The sequence below is a fragment of the Nicotiana tabacum genome, chromosome 24 (assembly GCF_000715075.1).
Source record: "Nicotiana tabacum cultivar K326 chromosome 24, ASM71507v2, whole genome shotgun sequence".
NCBI classification, from domain to species: Eukaryota; Viridiplantae; Streptophyta; class Magnoliopsida; order Solanales; family Solanaceae; genus Nicotiana; species Nicotiana tabacum.
Genome location: NC_134103.1, coordinates 77651320 through 77670029, shown reverse-complemented (window position 1 = coordinate 77670029; position 18710 = coordinate 77651320). Strand labels below are relative to the sequence as shown.

General features: G+C 36.5%; 1 protein-coding gene across 1 annotated transcript; it reads left to right on the top strand.

The window, feature by feature from the left end:
* Positions 1 to 310: 310 nt before the first annotated feature.
* On the top strand, positions 311 to 12339 carry LOC107782056 (damage-control phosphatase At2g17340-like). Its single transcript, XM_016602888.2, has 12 exons — positions 311 to 616; positions 734 to 799; positions 1954 to 2020; positions 2127 to 2195; positions 2552 to 2692; positions 7962 to 8090; positions 8208 to 8294; positions 9014 to 9088; positions 9168 to 9245; positions 10437 to 10514; positions 11889 to 11951; positions 12079 to 12339. Exons 1-12 carry the CDS (start codon positions 447 to 449, stop codon positions 12157 to 12159), a joined length of 1104 nt encoding a protein of 367 aa, XP_016458374.1. The 5' UTR covers positions 311 to 446; the 3' UTR covers positions 12160 to 12339.
* Positions 12340 to 18710: the final 6371 nt, after the last annotated feature.

Genomic DNA, 18710 nt, shown 5'->3' with positions numbered 1-18710 from the left:
GTTGGGTGTTGTAAATACTTTTGAAATTTAGACAAGTTACCTAATTTAGATTCTTCAATTTACTATACTTTGTTTACTAACCGTTGTATTATTTTAAGAAAGTATTAGATTGCCAACTATTTCGAAAATAGTAAATTAAGAAGAAGAATAAGTGAATTAATTAAAATAATTTAGTATATTTTGGGTCACGTGATAAAATTGGTAGTAATTTTTAAAAGTTTGACGATAGTATGAGTAAAACTTGGTCGGATAATATCATGATAGAGTTAAATATGATGCAATAGTATAAAAGATATTAAATGAATAGTATAACGGACACAATATTTTTAAACTAAAGGAATAAATTTGGACCTTTTAACAGACTATGCTTGTTTTAGGTGCAGAGTTCAGTCTGCCAGGAAAATAAAAAGAAGGGACATCGAGCGAGTCGAAACGCGCCAGTAAAGATGGAGAGCTCAGGCGAACTGGTGCCGTTCCCGTTGCTGATGACGCCGATCGAGTCAAATTACCGAGCATGTACCATTCCTTATAGGTTCCCTTCCGACAATCCCAAGAAACCTACTCCCACCGAGATTTCCTGGATCGACCTCTTTTTCAATTCCATCCCTTCTTTTAGGTACTCAAATGCTCCAGTTGTAGATTTGAGAAATGATTTGTCCATCTTATCGAGCTAAATTTTGCCCGTAATAATTCGTTCATCTGAGAATTTTCATTTGTTTTTTAATAAATGCAGGAAGAGGGCCGAGAGCGATGACACTGTTCCAGATGCTCCTTTGCGAGCCGAAAAGTTTGCTCAGAGGTATCCTTCTATACTATATTTTTGTATTTTCGTATTTGGATTTGAGTTATAAGCACTGGTTGTATAATTAATATTTACACTATTAATAAAATTTAATCTATTATAGCAGGTTACTCACTATTTATTCTAAGTTACCAACCGATGCTTATTTATTAAGTAGAGATACCAGATATTACCTTTTAAGTGACCTTATTGTGTAAATATTTATTGTATTGTAGGTGCATAAAACTTGAACTATTATCTATTACCCCTAGCTTCACGGAATAGGTTGGTCAATGGAATAGAAAATACTTCCTTCTGTTGTTAATTCGTTTTGTTAGATAAGGGTAGCGGTGGGTACCAAGGAAACTAAATTAGAAGAACTAGTTTCCAAGTGTTAAGCTTAAGTACTGAATGCTGAAAGAAAGTTGCTTTTGGTCAATTCTTTGATTCTCTATTTATCAAACAAGCTAGCTTAAGTACAGACTACAATGTGCTGAAAGGGTGTGAGGAGCAGCCGGGGGGCTAGGTAGTTGACAAATTAGTGGGCTATAAATCTAGAAGTTCTCTAAATCTCACATTTTTCTAATTTGACCTAAAGTAAGTGTAACCACAATAAAGCTAATCCCAACTAGATTATATCACTTGTATAGATATTTTGTTTCCTTTATATTCTGTTAAGAACTAAGTCATTAATGCTAAGAGTTGTAGGTCTTTTGAGACTTCTTCTCTCCACATGATTTTAAGCTTACCTCGTCCACTTTTAGTACCTTTAATCATCAATGTACCGCCTACTGGATTTTGAGGTGTGCGTAGTATATGGCCAAACCATTTCAGACGACCTTCTCTTATTTTATATTCTCTCAATCAATAAAATATATTTTCTTTATCAATACTTGTCAAGAAAAATATTTGCTTTATAAAAGAAAAATTACTGTGTAGGTTAGTATCATGTAAATTTGGTGTTCGTTTTGGAGGGAATTGGGTATCGATATAGTCATATTCTAATTATAAGTGGTTTTGACTTGTCATCAAAGTGATGGGAAATTAAAGCCGCTTTAGACCATACCTTGAGCAAGTGTCAGTATATTTCAGAAGGTTTGAGGTTTATATGCTAGAAAATCAAAATTGATGACAGTTTCCATTTTTACCTGTTTTTTTCTTTTGGTGGATAGGTATGCTGAAATACTTGAGGATCTAAAGAAAGATCCTGAAAGTCATGGAGGGCCTCCTGATTGCATTGTAAGTTCAACCGTATTAGCAAAGCAGTTATTGACCCTTAAGTTGCCTGATAACTTTTTGTTGTTGCTAAGAAGCTTCAAATTTCTCCTTCTTTGCATTCTTTTAGCTTCTTTGTCGCCTTAGAGAGCAAGTGCTTAGGGAAGTGGGATTCAGAGACATATTTAAAAAGGTCAAGGTTAGTATGATTTCTCCATTATTAAATTCCTCAAGTTGACTCTCTCGTGTTAGCAAATGTTTATAGAAATAACCGTAAGGATGTGTAGAGTGCTATGAAAATCTCTAATATATAGATGAAAACTGTCATTCTAAAACATGGTGGATGATCCAGAGGTGAAATATGAGACCCTAACTTTGCATCTGCTATGCAAACATGCACTAGGGTGTTTGCTTGTGGATGTTGACATGCCTTACAAAATAAACCATCCAGTTCTTTAAAGGTCATTAGATTGTTTTGTACTCCTTATCCTGCAACATTAGAAATTAGTGTCTGGTTTTAACTGCTATGGTTTTTGGTGTATGAAAATGCATTAGGATGAAGAAAATGCAAAGGCTATATCCTTATTTGAGGAGGTAGTACGTCTTAATGATGCTATTGAGGATGAAGCCAAGCGTGTAAAGAATTTGGTCAGAGGAATTTTTGCAGGAAATATATTTGATCTTGGTTCTGCAAAGGTACGTCATGCTTTTTGATCCATGATTTCTTCACAATCATTGCAAGAAGTCAGTTAACAATCTGAACCATTACTTCATCTAACTTGTATGTTATGCTCGGGCAGTCAGTCAAGTTATGGCAACTACTGATAGAACGCTTTCCATCAATCACTTTGATGTAATCTATAGCACTTTTGACAACATAGAATTGTAGATATTCAATGTTATGCCCAAATTATCTCGAAATTCTAGTGGAAAGTTGAGTTACTCAAGTTCATGTTTCCTCTGTTGGCTCCTTTAGTAGTTTTTCTCTGTTTGCTTGCCACATTTAGTGTCTTAATTGGTGACAAACTAGCTCCTTTTAAAAAAAAGTTGGTGACAAAATAGCGGCACTGAGATATTTAGTAAGTTGCTTGACCTTCATTGTCGAAAATGATGCCAAAATATGATTGAGATAGTTACCAAATTGCTTGACGAAAGCTTTTCACTCTTCTTAATCAAAGGACTATGGGTATGTTAGATTCTCTTGCCATAAGTGATTCGTAAATCTGTGTATAGCTTTGGCCTTGACAAACTCGCAGTAGACCTCTTGACAGTTCTTCAATTATAGGCTTGAAACCCATAACTAACTACAGAATTTTTATTTCTAAAAAGAGGGAAAATGTTGACATGCATCATGGTTTGATCCTAGTCAACATTTTGGCTTGGCTAAGTGACCCATATTTTTGCAGACATAATATAAAGCTGTGTGTGCAATTGATAAGGCAAGAAAGAAATTCTTTTTCCTGATAACAGAGAAATCCCCGAGGGCAAGTGGTACATGGTTCGAAACTCTCTTACTACTAGACCAAAGAGAAAGAATATTTTTAACATTATAAGTAAATAATGAAAATGTGGTTGCATCTCATGTTGTTGTTTTGGATAGTTTAGTCTGGCGTATTTATTCACGGAGTTGTTCCTTAAGTAGGGCACTACGGTTAACAAAAGTTATGAGAAAATTTAAAATTCTTTTGTAGAAGGTGTGCACAGTGTGAAGGTATTTGTGGTCTAGAATCAAAGTACTATGTTCTATGAAAACCAGATATCAAGAAAGCGTATAATCATGTCTTATGGACTTTTTGCCTTAAAGTTTATGCTGGACATGGTTTGGTTGATGAAGTCAATTAAGTGGATAATTGATTCTCAGACTAAGTTTTCTATCTTACTTAGAAAGTTCTCAATCTTTGAATTGATTATTGGGCTGGCTTCTTTGCCTTATTCGTGGATTAGTCTTAGGCCATCCCAAAACACTGATGATATTTAACCTTTCTATTGGAAGCTGGAAATGATTTATTTATTTATTTATTATAAGCTAGTGATTGCGAACTCTAGTTTCTCGAAGAGGGAGGAGCATTTGGTTACTTTTCAGAGTACGGTGACTAAGACTCAGATTGATTATCTCCTCCTAAGGAGCTATGATAGAGGGTTGTGCAAGGATTGCAAGGTTATCTCGAGTGATACACTCGCGACTCAACATAGGCTCTTGGTGATGGACATCGGCATCAAGGAGGAAGAATAAGGTGGTTCGGGGTCGTCCGAGGATTAGGTGGGGTGCCTTGACGAAGGAGAAAGCTCAGGAGCTGGAGAGGAGGTTGTTGGCTATGGGGCCTTGGAGGAGTAGTGGGGATGCAAGCGGTATGTGGACGATGACGGCGAACTGTATTAGGGAGGCGGCGAGAGAGGTGCTAGGGGTCTCGAAGGGTTACTCGGGCAGGCACAAAGGCGACTGGTGGTGGAATGCCGAGGTCTAGGGAAAGGTGGAAGAAAAGAAAGCGGCGTACCAAAGGTTAGTGGAGAGTACATGCGAGGAGGAGAGGCGGATGGACAGAGAAAGTTATAAGGAAGCTAAGAAGGTGGCGAAGTTAGCGGTCACGGAATCTAAGAATGCAGCATTTGGTCGCCTATACGAAGAACCGGGGGACAAAGGCGGGGACAAGAAGTTGTTCCGGCTGGCCAAGGCGAGAGAGAGGACGACTCGTGATCTAGACCAAGTGAGGTACATCAAGGCCGAGGAAGGCCGTGTGTTAATGAAAGACGCGCAGATTAAGCGGAGGCGGCAGACGTACTTTCATAAGCTGCTGAATGACGAAGGAGACAAAGACATTGTGCTAGGAGAATTGGAGCACTCCGGTAGTCATCGAGATTTCAGCTACTGTAGGCGCATTAAGGTCGAGGAGGTTGTGGGGGCTATGCGTAAGATGAGCAGGGGTAGAGCGACCGGGCCAAACGAAATTCCGGTAGAATTTTGGAGGTATGTGGGTAGAGTAGGATTGGAGTGGCTAACTGGGATGTTTAATGTTATTTTCAGGACGAAGGAGATGTCAGAGGAATGGAGGTGGAGTACGATGATACCACTATACAAGAACAAAGGCGATATCCAGAACTGTAACAACTATAGGGGCATCAAGTTACTAAGTCATACCATGAAAGTGTGGGAGAGGGTAGTGGAAGTGAGGGTGAGGAGGTTGGCGTCGATATTCGATAACCAATATGGGTTCATGCCTGGTCGTTCTACCACAGAAGCGATTCATCTTATTCGGAGGTTGGTGGAACTGTACATGGATAGGAGGAAGAATTTGCACATGGTGTTTATTGATCTAGAAAAAGCTTATGACAAGATCCCTCGGAAAGTTCTTTGCAGATGCCGGGAGGTGAAAGGTGTTCCAGTGGCTTATATTAGGGTGATTAAGGACATGTATGATGGAGCTAAGACTCGGGTTAGGACACTGAGGGGCGACTCGGAGCATTTTCCGGTTGTTATGGGGTTACACCAAGGATCTGCGCTCAGCCGTTCTTATTTGCTTTGACGATGGATGCACTGACACACCATATTCAAGGGGAGGTGCCATGGTGTATGTTATTCGCTGATGATATAGTTCTGATTGATGAGACGCGAGGCGGTTTTAACGAGATGTTGGAGGTTTGGAGACGGACTCCTGAGTCTAAAGGTTTCAAGCTGAGCAGGACTAAGATTGAATACGTGGAGTACAAGTTCAGTGGCGTGCTGGGAGAAGTGGGCATGGACGTGAGGCTTACCTCTCAAGTGATCCCCAAGAAAGGGAGCTTCAAGTACCTGGGGTCGGTTATACAGGGGGATGGGGAGATTGACGAGGATGTCACGCACCGTATAGGAGTGGGGTGGATGAAATGGAGGCTAGCGTCTGGCGTCCTGTGTGACAGGAAGGTGCCTCCGGAACTTAAAGAAAAGTTCTATAGAGCGGTGGTTAGGCCGGCCATGTTGTATGGTGCATAGTATTGACCAGTCAAGAATTCTCATATCCAGAAGATGAAAGTTGCATAGATGAGAATGCTGAGATGGATGTGCGGGCACACTAGTCTGGATAAGATTAGGAATGAAGATATCCGGGTGAAGGTGGGCGTGGCTCCCATGGAAGACAAGATGCGGAAAGCTAGGCTTAGATGGTTCGGACACTTGCGGAGGAGAAACCTGGATGCACCAGTAAGGAGGTGTGAACGGTTGGCCTTGACGAGTATGAGAAGAGATAGAGGGCGGCCTAAGAAATATTGGGGAGATGTGATCAGGCAGGACATGATGCGGTTGCAGATTTCTGAGGACATGGCCCTTGACAGGAAGTTGTGGAGGTCGAACATTAGGGTTGTAGGTTAGGAGATAGGAGGCTAGTATAATCGTGTTTGCTAGTGGTTCCAGTTGTATTCTTAATATGTCATTAGGGTCGTAGGTTAGGTTGTAGTATGTTTAGTGGCCCTTGCTGTGTCCGTATTATTTCCTTGCGTCTGTAGTACTGTGCCTTTGTTACTGCTTAGTGTTATTACTTTCTGTCTATTTTTTGGTTATGGCGTTGTTGGTGTTATCTTTCTGGATTCCTTTGCTGTTACTGATACACTGTCTCTTTCCTTCTTGTGCCGAGAGTCTACCGGAAACACCCTCCCTACTCCGGAAGAGTAGGGGTAAGGTCTGCGTACACACTCCCCTCCCCAGACTCCACTTATGGGATCTCATTGGGTTGTTGTTGTTGTTGTTGTTGTTGTAATGTGGTTAAATCAGAAGCTGGTTATTAAATCAGCTCGGACAAATGGGATTTCGGTAAGATGATTACATATTAAGGAATACAGGAAAACATGTATATGTAGAAACTAGAATGAATGCAAAAAAGTGAAACAACTTGACGAAAACGATTGGATGATATCGAAGAGCAACCTTGCATATATCATATATGTTTCTGCTTTAAGGGTTTTTTACATCTTAACCCATAATGTCAGCACTCAGTACTGATCATACTTAGACGCAGCCCTTTTCATTCTTAGGATTACCAGAAGACTGGTATCTGTGACAGACTCTTTTGCGCTTCGACTTTGAAGTTTCAGACAAAAAGCCTTGTCATCATGTGCCACTCCCAGGATCAGAAAATTATTTTCTGCCTCATGGTTCTCGTGCTCAAGCCTAATAGTTACTGAATCACATTGCTTATGGTCTCTCTGCTTTTTGAGGACTCTACAATCTTGGGACCATTATCAGAACATTTCCTAGCGTAGAAACTTTATGAAAAATGCAACTCAACTAGAATTATCAGAGAAATCTTAGAGTGCTTAGCCATTACCAGTAACACTGTGAGATTTAAAGTTACCAGTAGATCAGTTAGTTCAGATGGTTTAGATTCATCATTTGAAAGGAGTGCTCTTATTTGAGTATCAGGAATATTTCCTAGCTTAGAAACTTTATGAAAGGTGCAAATCAACTAGACTTAGCAAAGAAATCTTTTGGAATGCTTAGCCATTGCCAGTAACACTATGAGGCTCAAAATTACCAGTACATCAGCCAGTTGAGATGATTTAGATTTCATCATCTGAAGGGTGTGCTCTTATTTGAGAAACTTGTTGCTAAACACCTGTGTTAACTCTTCATTTGCCTAAACCTACTCATGTCAATCGGGTGGTACATAAATAGGTTCCCAGTAAAGATCCTTACAAATACATGAAACCTGCTAGAAATTGAACGTGCCTATATACATTCCCCTCTCTGACTTGCATACCTGAGTCCTTGTAACATAGAACAACATGCAGATTTCAATAGGGGATGCTCCGTGAAATGCAAGAGTATGATATCCTGAGCATCTTGTTGGAACCTATAGAGGATCCAGCTAGAAGAAACCTTTCAAATTTGATTTTGATATAATATAATCTTGCATCCTGCACAACCAGCAATTCTAAAATGATTCAAAGTTTTTGAGATCATGTAATTAATGTCTACTTTCCTTAACCTCTCTTGAAGCTTGCAGAGCTGTTTTCAGAGGATGGTATGTCTTTTCTAGCTAGTTGCCAAAACCTAGTCCCTCGACCCTGGGTTATAGATGATATGGACACTTTCATTACAAAATGGAGTAAAAAAACATGGAAAAAGGTGAGTTTCTTGTCATATTTTGTCTTCGTTGGGCTTCAAGTTTTCTGATCTTTATTTTGACCAGGATCCAGTATGTTTGATGTCTGTTCCTTCACTGACATCCTTACTCTTATACAGGCTGTAATCTTTGTTGATAATTCTGGTGCAGATATTATTTTGGGTATTTTGCCATTTGCTAGAGAATTACTTCGTCATGGAGCACAGGTTTATTTTGGCGTCCCTTGTTGTTTGCTGTATGTAAAGATCGGACGTTTCTTGCATTTAATAAACTGGATTCAAGTTGTAGGCCACCAGTAGCTGGACTGTTCTTTGATTACATTGCATTGAATGAAATGCCATTAATTGACGTGTACTTGATATGCTTGGTCTGTGAGTTTCTATGGGTGCACACAAGTTAATGTGGTGTATTAGAGATCACTGCTATAGGACTTTGACTTCCTCTTCTGAAAGTGTAACTTCATTCTCTTTTATTTCTCTTTTTGCGGCATTGATTACATTAATGAAAATGTTTTATCTCCAGTAAAACATTACAAACGAGCTGGGGCTTTGTGTTGCTTGTATGGCCATACATGGTTGCAGTGCCTTGTGTACAGTGAATATCATCTCTCTTTTCTTGCTTCTGTTTCATCAATCCCCTGAAGCTAAGAAACTTTAGGACCTGAACATATTTTGAATGAATTCAGGGAATACTAATTAGCCCTAGTTTAATAGGCATGAAGCCCCAGTGAATAACTTACACATTTTGTATATGTAGGCTGTAGCCATGATGATAGTATGGAGTGCATCAGATTGGTTGCCGCCAATTGAACAACTGATACATTTAGTAGCTATTTTGAGCTCGTATTGGTAGTAAATGAAAGCATTTCTGGTAACAGTGTTTTTCTTGTTTCCATATCTCATTTTACTACTTTTCTCTTTGCCAGGTTGTTTTGGCTGCTAATGACTTGCCTTCCATCAATGATGTTACTTACACTGAGTTAGTAGAGATTATATCTAAGGTAGTGCAAGCTTTACATTAAAACTTTTGGGGCTCTCAGCTTTAGTTTGTTATTAACATGTTGTTTGGGTTATTAACAGTTGAAGGATGAGCATGGGAAGCTCATAGGTGTTGACACATCTAATCTTTTAGTTGCCAATTCCGGAAACGATTTGCCGGTAAGTGGCAGTCATTTTCTAGCTTCATTCACATGCTGCAGGGCTTCCTCCCTGCCCCCCAAAGGGTGGGAGTGAGACTCATTTCTAGATTTAGATTGTCGCTCTCAATCAAGGTTTTTGACCTGAGTTGATGGTGGCTCACAACTAATCTTCTAATTCCATGCCTACTATTGCTTAGCCTGACGTAATTATTCACCTTTTATGTTCGCGATTTTTATCAATCCCAACATTTCTTTTCTGTGAAAACTGGTTAATTAGGGCCCCCAAAAAATCAAAGGTTCTCTATAGTCTTATGGAAGTAGTCCCACTTGCAGATTCAAGTTGGACAAAATTAAGAAACCAGTTGTTGTTAAACAACAAGTCAAAGTCTCAAACCAGAGCTAGTTACAGATTAGTGCTTATAAACTTGGTTTGCCCACAAATTCAATCTTTTAATGTAAATCAATAAAATTCTTCTGCTGTAAAGAAAAAATGCACTGTGCCCCTTACTATTAGCTACCTGTTGGTTGCCTTAAACTATTTTTCGTGGTTTTTTTCTCTTTCAACTCATTAACCTTTGTCCTAAATCCCCTTCATTTAATTTTGGCTGATTAATTTAATTAAACTAGTTGGAACCCTTTTTTTCCTCCTATTTCTTATTAATTTCCTATATCTCTTAACAGATATCTCTATTTTTTTAAAAAAAAAATTCTTGTTGTTTAAAAATTGCCTTTTCTTTTGTCTTTCATTTTCATTTAATTTGTCAAACATTGTATGACTATTTTGAGTGATTTGTGAAATATTATGAACTTTTCGTTGTTACTATTTACTGAGAAATAGATAATTGTATCATACTGAATATGAAGGATTAAGTTGCTTTCTTTGACATATATGATAGACGAATATGCTATTCACTCTTTCTAGTATATTCCTTAAGTTATACCTAATAGGAGTATGTTTTATACATTTTGTGTAAGCTTACTGTGAATTCCTACTTTTAAGCATGCCAGTTGAATTCACAGCTACCTTATTTTGGTTCACACCCAACCTAAATTTACTATGCATCAACCCTTGAGCTCACTCTCCAACTTGGCTTGGCTGGGCCGTTACGCATGTGAGGACTTGCATAGATGTCATACTGACAAGGCGAGTTTTGGGCTAGTCCAGCTGTCAGATCTATTTTACTGAGAGCATTTGTGCATGTTGTCGCAGGTTATTGATCTCACAACGGTATCTCAGGAACTGGCATACTTGGCAAGTGATGCTGACCTCGTCATTTTGGAAGGCATGGTAAGCCTGTTGCTAATTGATTCTTTTGCAATAGCCAATCCCTTTAGGAAGGCCCTTGCATGTCAGCTTTTGTTCTAGTTTCGTATCAATGCTCGTCTGAAACCGCAGTATACCTAGAGGAAAATTACCATTTCCTCTATGCTGCTACTGCAGTTATTGTTGGAGACTGCTATCTCCGCTGTGGAATGATGAGTTAGAATTTAGTGATTCTTTGTTGTTGTTGTTGTTGCCCTTTAAAAAGCACCAGTCAGTGATGTGATTCATTCATACCTTGTCTTGTGGGTGTTATTCCAACTCCTACCCTTTGTTTTCTTTTTCTTTATTATTATCCTTAAATGGGAAACAAGTTATCTGTGTTAATCATATCTTATTGCTTCAACTTGACTTCACTCAGTATGTACTGTGGCTTAGATACCACTATATCAATCTTCGTGCATGGACTACTAGATTAAATATTAGGGGAATAAGGCAAGTTGTGGGAAGAATCTGCCAAGCTTCAGGTTCACAATTAGATTGGCTGCCTCTTTAGGTGTGAATGGCCATGATCCTTTTTTTTTGTTGATAAGTGTGAATAGCTGTGTTCTTAGGGGATCACAGGTTACATTAAAAGTCTAGGGATGAGCGACGATGATGATGCCCATGTGGGTGGGAGGCAAGATTGGGGAATAATATAATTGGCAAACTTTTGCTACTAAGCACTACCCCCAGTTCTTAGGAACTGTTCTCCCTCTTGAACTTATATAAACTGATCAAAGTTTCTTAATTTGGATTTTTCACCAATTATCCACTCCTTGCAACATCATGTGTTGGAACTTGTCAATTTGTGGTTTTGTTAAAAAAATATGAGCATTTGAAATTTCGACATCATCACGGAATAAAACTTTTTGAAGTTTGTAAATTTACAAATTCTCCTACTTGCTAATGTAGCAAGAAAAGGGAGAAGGGAGAAAAGTTAAGAGAGAGAGGAAAAAGAAAGAGAAGGATAAGAGAGAAATAGAGAGATTAATTCGATGATTATTATTTATAAAGTCAGTGTCCGCCAATCAAAGGCCTATACAGGAGATCCTAAACAAGCTAAACTCTTGGGACAGTTAAAACTGTATTTCTGATTAAAAAATAAGAAAAGAATCGAACTAAGTAATAACAATAGGAAAAAAAAAGAATCAAACTAAGTAACAAGGGCAAAAGATAGATCTAATCTAAAAGAATCTAATTGTAACCTAAACAAAAAGAGATAATAACTATGCAGAAAATGTCAAATCTACAATGATTATATCTCTATGGAGCTGCATGGCTCGCCATACTTAAGTAATTGCAAATTCCCACACCCCCTCCCTCTCTAAACTTGAGTTTCACTCTCGATTCTTCTGGCAGGGCCGCGGAATAGAGACAAACCTGTATGCTCAATTCAAATGTGATTCACTCAAGATTGGAATGGTAATAACTTCATGCTTTCATTTACAACCTTGAGCAACCCCCCCCCCCCCCTTTTTTTTTTTAAAACAAAGTTTTGCCCTTTATTGTTAATTTTAACCTTTTTTTATTTTTGATTTCTCCAACACAGGTGAAGCACCCAGAGGTTGCTCAGTTCCTTGGTGGAAGGCTTTATGATTGCGTTTTCAAATTTAATGAAGCTTTAAGTTAAATAGTTTAGTTAATCAACTATTCCAGTTCTTTCTACTGGACATTTAGACCAACTCAACAAATTGAAGATTCTGGTAAATCATTATAGTGGATATTGTTTGCAACTTTGTTGCAGAAAATGTTCTTAAGTTCTTGAAGGTTGGATTGCAAATGAAGCACATATGTTATTTTCTTCCTTAAACTTGTGCTTGGGTTGCTTCCACAGAGTGTGGAGATGCAGGTATTATTAGTCTTTCCGGCACTTGAGCGTAGCCAATTGGACCTAGTATACCAAAACAACAGTTACTTGTCTGTTCAATTGCTAAACATTTAAGTGTTGCATTACTTTGATGGAACCATAGAAGAAGAGAGTTACAACCAGGGGTGTAACAGTACATAGTTTTACAGGAAAGAGCAGTTTGGTGATTGGCCTGTCTGCTGAGATGAAGCTGTTTTGTGGATCAAGTAAACATATTTGTAACAGAACGTAACCTTCTCAAAAAGGTCTAAAGGGTAAGCTACACAAGTAATATATTGATCATTTCTTCAACAACAGCTCGATTGCAACAAGTTACATTGGCTTGTAAGAGATTCTTAATGTCTCGGCTGGATATGACAGTTGAACTGATTATGTAACACATGGTTGATTTTGACATTATTATGGGTATGAATTGACTTGTGTCATGTCATACTACACTTAACTTCCATGCCATATTCTGAAGTTTGAAATTCGAGGGAAGTCACGCTTCAAGTGGAAGGGTATATTACAGTTTCAGTTACATGCAGGATCATATCTTTCGTGAAGGGGTGATGGTGAGAGTTTTACATGTCTTTTTTATTCTATTTCATTATAAAAGAATGAACTTTTATATGATGCAAGTCCCAACTTATCATTATATTAAGGACAAAATGGGGTTGCTAAGATTAAATATTTTTCAGAAAGAGAAAGTTGTGATTCTTTTTTGGGATAGACTAAAAAAGAGAGCATAATTAACCCGAATAATTGTTAATAATCGGCAAATATATATTAATATTATATGTATAATTTATGAATAATATGTGTATAAACTAAACAGCGAGTCTAGTTGACTATTTGGTTATAACTCCATCATTTTTAACAAATAAAAAAATTTAGCTTGGATAATAAAGTTCCGACCAAATAAGTTCTTACAAATTTGGTCTGAAAAAGATGTCCACGTAAGCAAAAAAACATGTGCGTCATTTCCTCGGATTAGATCGTCTAGTGGGTTAAAGGCTATAGCCGAGTATTCACATTTTTTTTCATTTAAGTTTTATTCGATTTTTTGTTGATTGAGTGTTGAAAAAAACTAGCTAGGTACTACTTCAAAGCATACCAGCATACCTTATTTAAAAAAGAAGATATGATTTTTTTAACAGATGAGCTTGACAGAGCAAAGTAAGCCGCACTAGCGCACTACCCTAGCAACGTTTTTAGCAGTAAGGTCTAACGACCCTTTCATCCAGGTTAGGGGGGAAACTTAGGTTAGGATTTCAAATCTTTTTCTAATAATAATAGCCAAGTTTAAATATTTATTAGCTTAGGATTTCAAATCTTTCTCTAATAATAATAGCCTAAGTTTATGAGGATAATTAGAACTAGTAATAATTTAAGTTTAGAACACATAAACAGTGTCTAAGTTTAGAAGGGATTTTTTAAAAGATTTGGTGGAAACAGTCTTTTGCGAAAATATATGGTCCGACCATTTCCCGAATCCTGCACATAACAGGAGTATAGTGCACCGCGCTGCCCTTTTTTATATTCGGCCATGGCTGGTGTGAGGCCAAAACAATGTGGGTCAAAAGAAATCAATTATTTTCCATCCCTGTTCTCTCTCTCTCTCTCTCTCTCTCTCTCTCTCTCTCTCTCTCCCTCTCTCTCTCTCTCTCTCTCTCTCTCTCTCTCTCTCTCTCTCTCTCTCTCTCTCTCTCTCTCCGTCTCTGTGCTTTCCCCGATTTTTCTTCATTTGATGTTCTCTACTTTTTATCTTTTCATGTTGTATATAATTTTAACGGAATTCATCAAGATTTCGATCGTTTTACTTTAGAGCTTTAACTTAGTAATTTCCTGTCATGTTGCACAATTGATGTTCAAATTAAAATAGTCAATCAACAAATTTTGAAGGTGTTTGACTCTCCACCATTGATAACCATTAAAAAGCTTTGAAGCTTTGAATTCAAATTTGGGTTTTCAAAAACCATTATTTGTTTGCATTGGGTGTTGTTGTAAATAATTGGGAATATCGTTTGGAGTTTATATCTTAATTTTGAGGGTGGTTGATAAAGATTAGACTTGGTTTTGGCTGAATTTCAGATTGAAAGAAGAAGAAGAAGAAGAAGAAGAAGAAGAAGAACACATGACATACAATATACTTACGGAATTGTATTAAAGTTGTATGTAAATTGTATTTAAGTTGTATTCTATTGTAGTTATGTTTTTTTAATATTAATATTGTATAAAAGTTGAAAAATAGTTGTATATTGTATAAAATCTGTATTTAAGTTATAAATACTATTTTTTACATAACATTATTGATATGTATCAAAATTGTATTAAGAGATGAAGTTTTGATTGGAATTTCAGAGAAGAAGAAGAACACACCATATGCCAAATATATACAAATCTTATACGAAATACATACAAAATACATATTGTATAAAATATGTATGAAAATTATATTCAAATTGTATGATGTTGTAGTTGTATTTAACTAGGTAAAAATAATGTATGAAAGTTGTAGATAAGTTGTATATTATATAATTAGTTATATAAAATTTATTTTTAGTTTATATGTTGTTGTAGATGTATCAAATTTGTATGAAATTTATTTTTAATTTGTATGTTGTTGTACCATATAAATTTGTATGTTGTTGCTGTTGCCACTTATAATATTATTTATCGCGTGAAGTTTTTTATTTCATTAGTAAATGGTAGAATAAAATAAAGATAACATTCTATTTTTACTAAATAAATGTTGGAAAAACAAAACAATAGCAAATTTAAACCAAACAGTGTATGACTGTGACAATTAAGGAAGTAAATTCTTGTAAAATTTTATAGAGCCAAGTTTTGTTAAAAGCAATTAAGGCGGCAAATTTTTTTTGACATTTCCTTATCACTCAGAAAAGATTTCACCTTAATTTTACAAGCAATAAAGGCGGCAGAAAAAAAAAAAAAAAGGAAAGAGGAGAGGAGGAAAAAAAAGGAAAATGGTGTAATTGAATCCCCTAATTTAAGGCATTAATAATGGATTGTATATAATTTATAAGTAATCCTTATTTAAGGCGGGTAATATACAAAACTAGGACAATTATGGTAAATAAATTTCAAATATTATATAGGAGAGAAAAAATCTCAATAAAATATCTCCTAAAAAGGGCCTAATTGTCAATTTAATCCAAAAAAAAATTCAATTAATGTCAGTTTTTTAAAGCATCCATTATTTTGACTACATGCCATTTGAACGATATAATTATTGATTTCAAACATAATTATTAAATTACTAATTAACTTTAGTTTGTTGGATTGGGTTGAAGGATTACACTTAAAACACCATGGACTGCCATTAAAGCTTGCTTAAGCTTGAATTCAAAATTTTGGTTTTTCAATATTTGAATTTATTTCGAGTGGATGTTGTTGGAATAGATTTGGTACATCATAAGGAGTGTGAATCTCAATTTTGGGACGATGTGGTGGAGATTTTAGGTGATTTGAATTGAAATTTGAGCCAAATTTGAAGTACACAAGATGAACATGGAAGAAGATGATATGTATACGTATATCTCCTATGTATTGTTTTGTGTATCTCTTGTATATACTTTGTATATCCATGTATACCTGTATGTGAGATACATGTTTGACTCATATGTCATAGAGAAATTTTTAAACTCGATCCAACTATGAATTTTGACTTTAAACTAGTCCAAATCACCTCAAATCTTCCTTAAATTTTTGTATATTGATTCATCTATTTGTTTTCAATGAAGTTCAACCTTATCCATTGAAAAAATCCATTTTTTCTTAGTTTTTTGGGAATATTATATATGTTTTTCTTTGTGTTTTATCACCTTGTTCGCTACCTCATCCATGAAATTTTCTTTCCGTCTTGCATCTCATGTTACTGATCACACTTAAGAATATGGAAAAAGATCTTTGCGCGTGATTCGCGGAGGAAAATAATCCTTATTCATCTAAGTTTTTAATTTTTATATGCATTTGACTAATTTTTATAAGTTGATGATTAATGGCTAGAGATTGGTAAGTTTGAACCTATTCCGGACATTTTCATAAGATTCTCTTTTCAAATGTCTTTTTCTTGCAGGCCCAAGACCTAGAACATTACTAACTGCTATAACTAGTCCAACTACTCCAACTCATACTCATTTTAATCCTCATCAATAATCATGGACGGAGTTAGAGGTGGAAGGGTTCACCTAAATCTCCTTCGAGCCGGAAAAAATATGACATACATAAGGTTCATTTATTTTATGTATATATACACATTAGATGATGAATCCACTAGATTATTTACCTGTTTACTTTTTTACTTTTTGAATTCTATTGGTAAAAATTCTGCCTCCGTCACTACTCATCTTGCACAAGTTTAATACCTTATTGCTTAAACAAGGTTTCCCTTCGTACCCCATATTACAAATGAAGTGCAAGTTTGGTGGCCTTCTAGTTTTAGAGAACCCCACTTTTTCAAGGCGGTACATTCTTTATCTATATATATATATATATATATATATATATATTACCTTTTATAATTTTGCGATAAATGAAATTCAATTGAACTTTCTTTGTTGTATATAGTTCTCGCTCTTTAAATATTTTTTTTGTGTATATAATAAACCTAAAAAGAGAGAGCAAAAGAACGCTTTGAAGTTTTGTTTGTTTAGCAAAGAAGTCTAATTTCAACATTATTACACGGATGGTTTGGTTCCAAGATGAAGGGCGATATATAATTGGCATAATAGCCTAGTAAACGCTTGTACTTATTCCGATTTGATATCCCGGTCCCTCTACTTTATTTATTTTCATCCAAACATTTTTACTTGATCAAAACCTATATTTTAAACTACTCTGACCGTTGACCAAGCTTATGTGGCGTTTATTTTGCTGAGTCAGATAAAGTACATGGTTACACGATTTTAAAAGCGAGTGAATGCACTAGGTTTCATTAAAAAAAACTAAAATCAAAAGAAACAATAACAAAGAAAAGAAAAAGATTTTTTTTTAAAAAATATTCCCCAATCTCTCTGCATCTTCTTCTCTGCCCAGCTTTTTCTTTCCCTCCCCTCCCCCTTCTGGTCGTGAACACCTCCTCCATCTTTTTAATCCCTCCTTCGACACCCGCTTCCTCTCCTTTCTTCTTCGTTGTGACCCCTGCCTCCTTTTCCTTATAGTTCATTTTTATTGCTTTCCCACCACCATTAAACAACCATACAACAGAGTCACACGACTAACGTGCTGCTTCCAAGGATTCTAGAATTAGAGACTGCGATTCGTTGCAGTGAATCGTGCCGTAACAACAAAGAGGAATCGAGAGAATATAGATGAGATTTAACAAACATACCTGAAATTAAATTAAAAAAATACCTAAAACTTATGTTCAATTCTCTCTAAGGTGAAATAAGTACCAAGTAAATGGGGGGGGGGGGATGAATTTATCTGTGTTCTATGAGCTCCCAAGAAGAGTTTTATGCTCGGAAAAATAGGAAGTTAAAAAGGATTTTTGGTACAAAAATCATGATCTGATTTTGTGCATTTTGTAATGGGTCTTATAGAAATTGTACGAAGAAAAAAAGAGACAGTATGTAATGACCCGATCGGTCGTTTTGAGCTTTAGCACATCGTTTGGCGGTTTGAAACCTTGGATAGCTTCACTTCATGCTTTATGACTTATACGTGTGATCGCAATTGAATTTCAGGAAGTTTAGAGTTGATTCGGATGGAAAATTATAATTTCGGAAGTTTTAAGTTGGAAGAATTGACTAAGGTTTGACTTTTGAGTAAACGACCTCAGAATCAGGATTTGAAGGTCCCAATAGGTTCGTATTATGATTTTGGACTAGGGCGTATATTCGGGTTGAGTATCAGGTGGTTCGGGAGTATTTCGGTGCATCTTATGGAAGGTTGGCATTTTAGAAGTTTAAGAAATCCTTAAGTTTGATTTGAAATGAATTTAGGTGTTATCGATGTCCGTTCGAAGTTCCAAACCTTGAAATAGGTATATATCGTGGTTTGTGACTTGCACGCAAAATTTAGCGTTATTCCGGGATGTTTAAGTGTGATTCGGACGCGTTCGGCGAAGTTTGAATGTTTGAAAGATTAAAGAAAGGTTTCGGTCGTTGATCCGTAATTTTGTTGTTGTTCGACGTGATTTGATGCTTCGACTAAGTTTGTATTATGATTTAGGATGTATTGGTATGTTTGATGGGGTCCCGGGGGCGTCGGGGTTGAAGCGGATTGAAAACAGATTTAAATTTGGATTTGAAGAAGTGTTAGTGTTGCCGAAGACTAGTGCCTTCGCACCTGCGGAAGAAGTGGTCGCA

What these genes read in the sequence shown, in the direction of transcription:
- LOC107782056 (XM_016602888.2), top strand. Translation starts at nt 447, where the DNA reads ATGGAGAGCTCAGGCGAACTGGTGCCGTTCCCGTTGCTGATGACGCCG. An exon ending in GAGGGCCTCCTGATTGCATT is followed by an intron (nt 2,021 to 2,126) that starts GTAAGTTCAACC and finishes GCATTCTTTTAG; the next exon opens with CTTCTTTGTCGCCTTAGAGA. An exon ending in TTGATCTTGGTTCTGCAAAG is followed by an intron (nt 2,693 to 7,961) that starts GTACGTCATGCT and finishes CCTCTCTTGAAG; the next exon opens with CTTGCAGAGCTGTTTTCAGA.